The sequence below is a fragment of the Solanum tuberosum genome, unplaced genomic scaffold, assembly GCF_000226075.1.
Source record: "Solanum tuberosum cultivar DM 1-3 516 R44 unplaced genomic scaffold, SolTub_3.0 scf00202, whole genome shotgun sequence".
In the NCBI taxonomy this organism is placed as follows: Eukaryota; Viridiplantae; Streptophyta; class Magnoliopsida; order Solanales; family Solanaceae; genus Solanum; species Solanum tuberosum.
The window spans coordinates 789,246-801,417 of NW_006239128.1; the positions used below are offsets into that span (position 1 = coordinate 789,246).

The window sequence follows — 12,172 nt, forward strand, 5'->3', positions numbered from 1 at the left end:
GGACATTAGTGAAATTATGAAAATGTCAAAAATGTTCTTAAATTATGTGAGATAAATAAAAATATTCTATGTTTATAGTTTGATCCAAAAATATCTTTATTATCAATATTTTGGTCCAAAATGCCTTTGATGTTAATAGTTTGATCCAGAAATACCACTATTGTTACTAAATTGGTCAAAAATCCTCTTTTTCAAATAAATTATTATTTTTTTATTTTTTATTTTTAACACATTTTGTTCTTAACAAAAATATTACCTTTAATAAATTGTATTCTTGTTTTCTTTCTTTTAAAATGACTTTAATCAATGAAATGTAGATAATAATTTCGTCTTCTTCTTAATCTCAATTAAAATAGAATAACTAAATGTACTTTTTTAATGGATAATATATGTCATGTTTATAAGATCAGGACATTAGTGAAATTATGAAAATGTCAAAAATGTTCTTAAATTATGTGAGATAAATAAAAATATTCTATGTTTATAGTTTGATCCAAAAATATCTTTATTATCAATATTTTGGTCCAAAATGCCTTTGATGTTAATAGTTTGATCCAGAAATACCACTATTGTTACTAAATTGGTCAAAAATCCTCTTTTTCAAATAAATTATTATTTTTTTATTTTTTATTTTTAACACATTTTGTTCTTAACAAAAATATTACCTTTAATAAATTGTATTCTTGTTTTCTTTCTTTTAAAATGACTTTAATCAATGAAATGTAGAAAATAATTTCGTCTTCTTCTTAATCTCAATTAAAATAGAATAACTAAATGTACTTTTTTAATGGATAATATATGTCATGTTTATAAGATCATAGTAAACTCATCATTAATTTTCACTTAGATATATAATAATAAAAAATAACTATAACAAAATAAGAAATATTTTTTCCTTTTCCAAATTGAAGTAGGATAAACATTTATTAATAAAAAAATTATTAGGAAAAGGATGCGTTAAAAAGGAAAAAAAATAATATATTTTTTTATTTAAAAAAAGACCTTTAAACCCATTAAGTAACAATAAAGACATTTTTGAATCAAAATATTAATTGATGACATTTTTATTCAATTTCACATAATTTAAAGAGATTATTTACCTTTTCCTGATGATATTATTTAGGTGACAATAATTTTCTTTTCTATAATATTTTTCCTATAGTTTTTATTTTGTATTTGTCAAACTTGTTTTTGAAAAATAATTCTCGAGACAAAAATCAATCAGAAACAACTTCTCTACTTCATATGTAATACATAGAGATCGATAAGATAATTGTACATTCCATTTTATTTAGATTCCACTTATGTGAATTGAGATCACTTTGGCACTATCCCAATAATGATCATTAACAACAATAGCTTAATTGACGCTAAATATGTTTTTTAGAGACAATTACCATTTTTTGTAAATGTTCCTAAAGCCTATAAAGACATTGAATCCAATGACAATTAACTAACCCTAATAAATGTTTTAACACTTTTTATTAATATATGTTTATTAACGCTATATAAAAGTAATTTTTATATAGTGTGAATATATTATTGTTGTACGTATTGAAATTATTGAGGTGGGCTAATTACATCACACTTCATTCATTTTTTTCATTCTATATAAAGGCAATGAAATCAAGCAATTCCATGCACCACCACAAACCAAAACATTTCCCTTTGGCTTTTGCCTTTGCCATTTCTTATTTCAACTAATACTCGAATTTCTTCTGTTTCATCGATTTTGTCTGAATTTCACCTCTTTTTATTTCGAAAAAAATGAAGTTGGAAAATGGTCAAAAGATTGGGAGGGTTCATGAGAGAGCTGAGGGTCCTGCAAAAATTTTAGCCATTGGGACAGCAACTCCTTTTCATTGGGTTGATCAAACCTCCTATCCTGATTATTATTTCAAGGTAACAAATAGTGAGCATTTGGTGGACCTCAAAGAAAAATTTAGACGTATTTGTAAGTTATATTCCCCTTTAATATTGCATATTTATCGCTGTTATTTAATTTTGAACGTTTAAGTTTAATACACTAACGATATAAAAGATGATATATGCATAATCAGGTCACTTAATAACATCTAATATATCTTATTTTTATAATTATAAACTTTACATTTTAAGAAGGTTTTGCAGGTAGATATATATATCTTTTGAAAGACTTGACTAAAAAGTTATTACTCAGTCAATATATATAACTTAATTAAACTAGGTAAGTGATAAGTATATTGAGTGGAGTAACATTGATTGGTAACTTAGAAAAAAAGGCAAGTAATCGATTAAAACATGTTAAATTAGACTGATGATATAAGAAAATTATTGCACACTACCAATGTATATCATTAAGAAACAAAATTCATTCGCTACATGCCTATATACATTTGGAGCATTTGTTTAGGTTTAATGATCACTTGTATACAAACTTGTACTTTTGTTGAGTTTCTCACATCGACTATTAAGAGTCGGGGATTCTATGGTCTAAGATCATCACCTTTTAAGCTAGTTTTGAAAGTTGCTGATGAGCTAGATTTAATTGTACATTTCTTTATTATGTTCTAATTTTTTTCCTCTTTCTCAAGTAGCATGTATAGAGGATATAAAATAAGCGAAAGTCGCTTGAGATAAAACCTATATTAATTATATAGAAAGAAATTAAAAAAGATAACCTATATATGTGATACAATGATACTAATTAGTTATATGAAATTAACTTACTCATGTCAATACATCTAATTTAGATTTAATATTTTGTCATGTCAGAAAATTATATGTTATATATACAGAACTTCTAATATGTTTTTACTAAAATGAACTTGAACAAAGTAACATGAGTATTGAGAATTTATACAAAATTTGAAATTGAAGAATAATTTTTATTTGTGTAACATTGTTTATTTTTTTTGTCAAGTCTGGCAATTGTATGACAGCACATAAAATTGAAATGATATAATCCCAGTGATGATTGCTTCCTGTTGTAGGATCAGTAGCATGAAATATATACTAATACTATCTCTGCTAAAATTATATATCTTGGAGTACTATATATGGGCTAAGAAAATCATAATATAAATATTTGTTATATGAAGTGTTTGTATATGATCTAGTCATTAAACCTAAACAAATGGAGATATTTTCGTTAGGAAGCATTTCACTTTTTTAATGTGAAATTGTATGGTGTGTAATATAATTGATGTTTAATTTCCAAAATATACAATAGTAACTACAAATTCGATATAATTTCACAAATACAATTTGAAGAGGATAAGATGTACAAAATCTTACTACTGTTCTTGGACTTTAGCAACCCTCGGACATTGTCAATCCTTCTCCTTTATTTGAGATTGAAGGCGATAATGTAAACAAGCTCACAGGAAAAAATTAATGTTTCCGTAATATAAAATATATATAGAAATATGTTATGACAGACCTACTTTAATTAAATTAACGTTTTACAAATGGAGATAATATCTTTGTTTCTGTTCAAGGTCAATTATATAGTGCCAGTCACTTATTACTTGCTCCAATAATTCAATTATATAAATTATAAACAAGCTAGTTGATATGATTTATTATTAAGGATATATATTGTCCTCTTCCACTCATTAAAGGAAAATAAAAAAAATAAAAATATGGGCATTAATTGAGAAGGCAGCCCAATGGTTACACAAATTCAAAATAAATTATTTAATTATTCGCGTATTATGTTAAATTTGTGCATGTTTCACTATAGTTTGAGGATAATTATAGCTCAAAAGACAAAAGGTATACATCGTAGTGAATTAACGTTAAATCTGCTTAATTAAATGTACTTATAATGATCAAAATTAGAATATATCAATAACTGAATGGTCAAAAATGATATTATCCCCTCTACTCTCCCCTTTTTTTTTCTTTTTTTTTTTTACCATTTACCTCTAGAGAAATTGATTTTTTTTTTTTAATAACTGATTTTATTTTTCATAAATAATTTCAGGCAGCAGAACAATGATTAGGAAAAGGCATATGCTTTTAACAGAAGAAATATTAAAGAAAAATCCAAATTTGTGTTCTTATAATGGGCCTTCCCTTGATATCAGACAAGACATTTTGGTCTCAGAAATACCCAAACTTGGTAAAGAGGCTGCCCTTATGGCCATTGATGAATGGGCTCAGCCCAAATCAAAAATTACCCATTTAGTCTTTTGTACAAGAAGTGGTGTGGACATGCCTGGTGCGGATTATCAATTAATAAAGTTATTGGGCCTAAGCCCATCAGTTCAACGATTAATGATGTACCAACAAGGTTGTTTTGCCGGTGGCACGATGCTCCGGTTAGCCAAGGACTTAGCTGAGAACAACAAGGGTGCTAGGGTACTCGTTGTGTGTGCTGAGAGCTCAGCGATAGGGTTTCGCGGGCCGAGCGAAGCTCATCCCGATAACCTTATCGCACAAGCATTATTTGGGGACGGTGCGGTCGCGGTTATAATCGGGTCGGACCCTAAAATGGGCCTGGAGAGGCCCATTTTCGAAATTGTCTCGGCGGCCCAGACGTTTGTACCTAACGGGGATTGCCACCTCGCGTTACACTTACGCGAGATGGGCCTTACATTTCATTGTACCAGGGACGTACCACCGACCATCGCGAAAAATGTGGAGAGTTGCTTAATAAAGGCGTTTGAACCGTTAGGCATTTCAGATTGGAACTCGGTGTTTTGGATTCTTCATCCAGGAGGTAATGCAATTGTGGACCAAGTCGAAAGCACATTGGGCCTAGAGCCCGATAAGTTACGGGCCACGAGAAATATCCTTCGAGAATATGGTAACTTGTCTAGTGCATGTGTGTTATTCATATTGGATGAGATAAGAAAAAAATCTGCTAGATATGGGCTGAAGACTACTGGAGATGGGCTGGACTTGGGAGTCCTTTTATCATTTGGGCCTGGGCTTACAATTGAGACAGTTGTGCTTCGTAGTGTGCCCATTTAGCATTTTCAATAATGGGCCCATTATGTCTCTCTTTTTTACTTGGGCCTGGCCTTTTGTGATGTTTAATTTCATTTTCATTTTCTTTTGGGTGGAATTTTTTCAACTATATGCATGTATTAATAAATAAAATAAATATCCACTATCTCCAGACATATTAGATATATATAATAAATATTGTGATAAATTAATGTCATTATTATCTCTCTTGATTCGTGTATTAAATAGCCAACGTAGTTTACTTCATTTGAAAACTTGATTACGATGGGATTTGGTTATGCTTATAAGATGATCAAATTGATGTTATGACTTCTTTACGTGTTTAATAAACGTTCGAAAGGTATATAACTCAAGTTCTTATAATCTAAAATTAGTCTAAAGTTATAAGTTGATCACTTCTAACTTATAACTTTAGGGCTTATAAATACTTTTTAGTGAAGTTTTTTACTATTTTATCATTAATTAATATTACTGTTTTTAATTCTCAAATATATTTTCTAAAATAAACTCTAACTTCATATTCATTTTATATTTGTCGTTTTTCTTTTTCTTTAAAAAGATACTATTAAATTTGGAAAAAAAGTAATAATTTAAAAGTTAAGGGTATTTTAGTCTTTTAATTAAAAATAGCTTATCATCATTTTTTTTTGTTAAACATGCCAATAAATTTCATTATCAGTTTCTACACGTAACTACTTATTTATAAAATCAATTTAAAAATTTAAAAATAATATTTCAATACTTAAAACTAAGGGTGTTCGTGGTTCGGTTTGGATCATTGATTAAAACCAAAATCAAACCAATCTAGTTAGTTTTTTAAATTTCTAAAATCAAATCAAATCAAACGAAAAAAATAACTGCCGGCTTGGTTATTGTCGGTTTGGTTTGGTTTGATTTAGTTTTTCTGGTTTGAAAGTAATAGTAATATTATTGGGGAGTACTTACGTCGATAGCCACAAACATCTAGCACATGAACAATCCACAAGAAAACTATTGTCGGTTCAATTAAGCAATTAAGCAATACTAGAGTTATCATTACACGAACAAAGTGTTTCAATTAAGAGAAAGTGTGACTATTTTATGTGAAGTAGGGTAGGTAAAAATTAAAATGGATTTTAATGGACTTGGACTTAGGATTGTTATAGTTGGACTAAAGTGTTGAGCTTGAGGAAATTGTAAAGTTAAACCCTTAAGTTAATTAAAATTTAATAATATTTATATTTTATTTATGAATAATATATAAATAATTATAAAATTTATATATCTAATTTTATCGGTTCGGTTTGGTTATTTTTGCATTTTTTTTAGTAAAACCAAAACCAAACCAAATAATATCGGTTTTCAAAATTTAAAACCAAACCTATCCAAACCCAACCAAATATCGATTTTGTCAATCGGTTTGATTCGAATTGCGGTTCGATTTGTTTTTTTAACTATAATCATGAACAACCCTACTTAAAACTTATCAACTATTTACGATTAGCTAACCAAAACCAATGGAAAGCGATATAGCAATTATTATATTGCTTATGCAAACTTGTGGGATGATTCTGTTAATGAGTATAATTAGTATAATAATTTAAGCATTAATTAGGTTAAATATTTATTATGCTTTTGTTTGCGACAGTTTAAATCAATAGTGTGCACCTAATATGATTGCACAAATAACTTTTCGATTATAAATTTAACCGAATTCAATAGTTTTGACCAAATCATATAAATATATTTTAAGTAATATATTAAATAGTTAGAGAAATTAAATTTAGAACTCAGTAGTAACGGGCAAAGTGCATGAATACCGATCTTGATTCCACTATTTAACTTGTATCAACTTTTCAATTTTTTTTACACGTGCATTCACTTTATGTCAGCATCAGACATTGTATATGATGTTTCATATAACTAAAATTCATGTATATGCATATGACCGACGTTCAATTATTTCCACATGAACTTCAACTATTTAAAATATAATAGACAGTTTTATAAAATATTTAGGGATAAAGGTCTGAAAAATATCTCAACTTTGGTCGGATTTGCTGTTGCGATACTAAACTTTCATGAGGACCTATTACCTCCCTAGACTATTTAATACCGTATTTTAAGCATATATATTTGCTCACGTAGACATAAAAAAATAATGTAAAATTATAAATAGTAATGTATCCACGTGGACACATATATACCTTTAAAATACACTATTAAATAGTTCAGGGGGTAAAAAATACGGAATTAAATAGTAAAGTTTAGTATCGCAACAACAAATCCGACCAAAAATTGGGGTATTTTTCAGACCCTTATCCCAAATATTTATGTTATAATACTTATGATTAATATCTTAAAATTTAAATCTTGATTCTGCGTTACTAAATGATGAAAGATGAAAAAGCTCAATAGGAAGGCATCGTTTTCAAAGGCATACAGTGTAAAATATTCCAAAGTCCATAAATTAGTTTAAGTAGTTATGCTATTGAAAAAAAAAATAAAAAATTTTTGACCATATAATACCATATTGTTCAGATCAAGTTGCATTGTTTAATTAATGAATTCATATGTTCTGTCTAACTAGACATAACCAATACCTAACAAAACATTAATATTGTAGGGAAGCTTGAAAGGAATTAAATATTCCAAGTGTGACTATAGTATATTATTCAAAAATCAAAATTGTCGTCGTAGAGTGATAAATATTTCTGTATTTTTAATCAAGGTTTAAATTTAGATATGAATATTCCTTTGTTAGGAAGATATGAATTCGAATATATAATCGAACTTATAAATATACAAATATCAAATACTCAGTAAAAAAATAAAAGGAAACTATACGTATTTTATTCCATCAGAGAAAGTTGATCTACAATCATAGTAACCCTTAAAATTAGAGTACTCATAGGGGGATACAATATAATGGATGAGACGATTCCTATATTCTTAATCAGATACTTAATTTGTATTCGAGCTACAAAAAAATTAAGAAAAAATCGAAGTACATCCCTAGGCCTTATATATCACGAATATAAATTAATTGATTAATTAATTCCGAATAGATAAAAAGCAAGATATATAAACTTATCTAGATGAAGAACAACCTTTTGAAACAAGGTATATCAAAATATTACTATATGTTATCCCTCCAATTCCCAAGTACATACCTTGATAACTTTCCTATATAGTTTTTTTTCTTCAGTATTCATATTGAACCTCGACTAATTTATATTTCACGTCATATAATTGATAACCTTTATTTAAGGAAGAAGCTTATTCTAACAAGATTATTTTCAATATTCAAAACTCAAATTTGATATCTTCAATTAAAGGTAAGTGAATGAATGATGTCCATCCCACAATAATCCTACGCACTTTAATTGGATATATTTCTATAAATAAAATAAGGTAAGTCCCCCCAAAAATAATTTATAAATTAGAGGGGACAAACACAAGGTATCAATAACATGGCTCCTCTCAGAAAATAACGTGATTTTTTATACAAGTTCAACATGTGCCACTCAAATTTTTTATTTTATTTTATTTTATATTTATGGAAATTTTACCACCAACAAAATTACGATTAGATTCATTCAACTAAAAAGTTAGTTGAATTTAACCAACATTAATATTTATGTAATTTTGTATGTCTAAGATTCTCTTGGAACAATTAATATATTCGTTATGGAAATTCTACAACTCAGAATGCACGCAGTTGTTATATAATTGGTAGGATCAATAATTAAAATAGATTTTGTTTGTGTAATAATTAATTTCAGATAAATAGAAAAATCAAAAAATTATTCAAACATAATTTATTTGTTCTATCTCGAGAAAAAGTAACTTGATTTCTTAACAATAGTGAGGAAGTTATTATCTCTTAAGGACGTACACAGAAGTAATTTAATTTATGGGCTTGAAAAATTTCTTCTATTTCGAATTTTTTTTTCTATTTCCACAAATTTGAATTTATTCTATTTATGGGTACTCGTAAGTCGTATGGCTTAACAAAATAATCTTTATCTTATATCTTGATTATGAACATGTTAATCTGATATTATTCAACTCACTTTAATTATTCAGTATTATTATCAATTAAAGAAATTGTTATACATGAGCACAAAGTGGGGGTAGCTACCACTAGAAAGAAAAAGAAAAAAGAAACATACCCAAACATTCAAAAAATTTAGAGGATAAAAGGGAGTTATTTGAATGATAATTAAGCACTTTTAATTATCTTTAAAATTAATATTATGAATTTGAGTTTTCAAAAGAGTAAAAGTGAAAGAGAATCATGTAAAAATCCCCTCATTTAGTCCCTATTTTTATAATTCCGATATTATAATACGATTTCTCAACAAAAATCTCTTATAATATCACTTAAATGTTATAATATATAAGGCTAAATAACAAAATAATAATTAAGAGAGTTTCTTTTATATTATATATATTCTTGAATCTCGAATTTCACTTTCAGATCAATTGGACCTACAAATCACTCTACCTAGGTCAACATCTACCTAACTTGATCTTACAAATAGTAAATCTTACAAAATAATATTCAAGAATGCTGAACCGTCTTTGTTATATTTTGAGCGTTGTGTCTTATGTGCTCATATTGTAAATCTACTTTTAAGTTATAAATGATAGTAGATCGGTTGCTTGTCTAAGTCTTTAGTTTGAGTCGTATTAACAAGAGTTAGTTAGTCGAATCATCTATGTTCTCGTCAAGCCTTTTTACATCATTGTTTTGATGTTCTTTTGGATAGAGTTATCTAGGAGTGTCAACTAGAGTAATTAGTTGATGTTTGGGTGCAACAGAGTTGCTGCTTGTTTAGATCTCATCTTCGAGATCTGAGTTGGTGGCTAGAGTTAGTCTTGGTGGGTTCTTAAAGTCTAGATCAACTAGAGTGAGTTGATTTAGTGGGCAATATGATTATTGCTTAGTTTCCTTTGTAGTAGAGTTGCTACTGTAAGGGAGAAGGGATTAAAGAGTTTTAATTCCTAGGTTGCAAGAGTTTGTAATCTGAAACTTTGCTCCGTTTGAGTGAAATAGAGTTTGGGTTGAAATCCTGTCAGTAATACAGGTCGTGGTTTTCACCGCCCTTGAGCAAGGGAGTTTCCACGTAAAGTCCTTGTGCGTGATTTACTTTGAGCTATTTATTTTTCACACTATTATTCTGTCTGAGGACCTGATCCTGTGATCACTGCTGGACGCCTACATTCTAACATTGTATTAAGTTGACGTTAATATAGAAGTATACTTATTAGGTTCTATAGCTTCACAGCCATCAACTTTGTTCCTTACCTAGGGTACCACCATGTGAATGATTTCATAGAAAAGGTCAAAATACCAAAGTACACACAAGTTGTACGCTAGGCGTTACTTGTCATCACCTTCGATTTTCGAGCCCATAATTATTACTTTTATTCGTCTCAAATTATTTATTATAATTTCTAAATTCATATCATTAAAAATATTTAAGATAATTTTTTATTTTATCCTTAGGAGAAATTATATTTAAAACATAAATAGATAATCTTAATAGTTCAACTGATTAACTATCTGAACTTTCACGAGAATTCAATTTCTCGTCTCATAATTTCTTCCTAATCCTCTTGATTAGCATTTTCTTTAAGGACGTATAAAAGAAAAACACGATAAATAACGTGCGATCGATCTTGTAACGTCACATTCAAGAAGATAGAAGGCGTTCACGTGCAAGGGTTCCGTAGCCATGTGGTTATGAGGCAGTCGGCACCAAAACTTGGAACTGCAGAGATAAGACAATATAATAATAATTAAAACAAGAGAGAGAAAAAAACCAACCACGGGAGTGGCGGATTGCGATTCTCGATCCTTATTCAGATGTCTCGAAAATTTTTGGATTGAACATTTTATTTAATTTTATATTGATCTTACACAATATGAATTAGTCTATTCAATAAACTTCGAATATCATATAATTTAAAAAAAAAAAAGAATCAAGATTTTTTTGTATTGAGCTTTTATACACGATTGTGAATAAATATTAGTCAAATTAATGAGTTTTGAATATCACATAGTTAAATAATACGATTTGACTCTTACATATTCGTATTAAGCGCTTTTATTAAAGTTATATGGTATGAATTTATATTAATTAAGCGCTTTATCTCATATTAAAGTTACATGATATAAATTCATATTAATTAGATTAATGAATTTTGATTATCAGATGATTAAAGAAACATAAAGAAAGAGATGTGAGACTACATAAAGCTTATCTCACGGATCTTGCCTGTAGTATTATGGCTCCCACAATATCCCTTTAATTAAATGTTACATATTATAGTCTAGGTGAGATGTTACATTCTATATATATAAACCCTTTTTTGTTCTTAGAAAATGGAGAGTTAGATGCAACAACAACAACTCTTTATATCAAAACAAAAAGGAAAAAAATGACTAAATGGGTCAAAACAATCACCACTCCATTTAGAAAAGCTAGAACTTTTTTCAATAATAATCAACAATCACCAAGAGATTCACCAAGAGAAAAGAAGTCACAAGAAGAAGGTATGTACAATTTGTGTATAATATAGAGTTTATGTGTTTGCGTTACTTAAGTCGAGAGTCTTGCAGAGACAGTTCCATGTATAGTGTTTTTTGGTCAAGTGGCAGATCTAGAACGAGTTTATTGCTATTAGCTCGAATCAATTAAACATTTTGTAAAAAAGGGCTATAAATTGAGAAAGAGGTGTAGGTGTACGTATTTGACATAATCCAACAATTTTGGTTTAAATCTTGTATTTGTCTTTAGAAATTCATTTTAATTTAGAACTCAATTACTCAAAAGGGGATAAAATCGAGAATTTTTTTTATAAACTTCAAATTCTGGATCCGCTCCGGGTTGGTTTGATCGTTTCTTAACAAATGTTTTGTGTTAATTTGCAGACCAAGATAAACATGTAGTAGATTTGCAAGGTGAAGTAATGGCTTGTGGATATGAAGATGTTCAAGTGATGTGGTCAATTTTGGACAAATCCAAAGCCATTAGAACATAAATCTTTGTTCTTTTGAGTTAAATCAAGGCACATATTGTACATATTTTATCATTATCTTGTTCATGTGGTGGCTAAATTGACGCCCAAAAACAAGATTTTGAAAATTTTGATGATGTTCTATACATACCCCCCCCCCCCCCAAAAAAAAAAAAAAATAAAAAATTAAGAACTTACCCTTTTAAAA

At 28.5% G+C, this 12,172-nt stretch overlaps 1 protein-coding gene and 1 long non-coding RNA gene across 2 annotated transcripts; both read left to right on the top strand.

Annotated features, from left to right (window-relative positions):
- The first annotated feature begins 1,660 nt into the window (after nucleotides 1–1,660).
- On the top strand, nucleotides 1,661–5,064 carry LOC102600279 (chalcone synthase B). Its single transcript, XM_006355644.2, has 2 exons — nucleotides 1,661–1,954; nucleotides 3,968–5,064. The coding sequence occupies exons 1-2, from the start codon at nucleotides 1,768–1,770 to the stop codon at nucleotides 4,957–4,959; spliced, it is 1,179 nt and encodes a 392-aa protein (XP_006355706.1). The 5' UTR covers nucleotides 1,661–1,767; the 3' UTR covers nucleotides 4,960–5,064.
- Nucleotides 5,065–11,290: 6,226 nt separating this feature from the next.
- LOC102600609 (uncharacterized) lies at nucleotides 11,291–12,128 on the top strand. Its single transcript, XR_001474464.1, has 2 exons — nucleotides 11,291–11,500; nucleotides 11,879–12,128. It is a non-coding gene; the product is annotated as an uncharacterized lncRNA (long non-coding RNA).
- Nucleotides 12,129–12,172: the final 44 nt, after the last annotated feature.

Coding starts and splice junctions, on each gene's coding strand:
- LOC102600279 (XM_006355644.2), top strand. CDS start 1,768: ATGAAGTTGGAAAATGGTCAAAAGATTGGGAGGGTTCATGAGAGAGCT. Junction 1,955..3,967: donor AGAAAAATTTAGACGTATTT/GTAAGTTATATT, acceptor AAATAATTTCAG/GCAGCAGAACAATGATTAGG.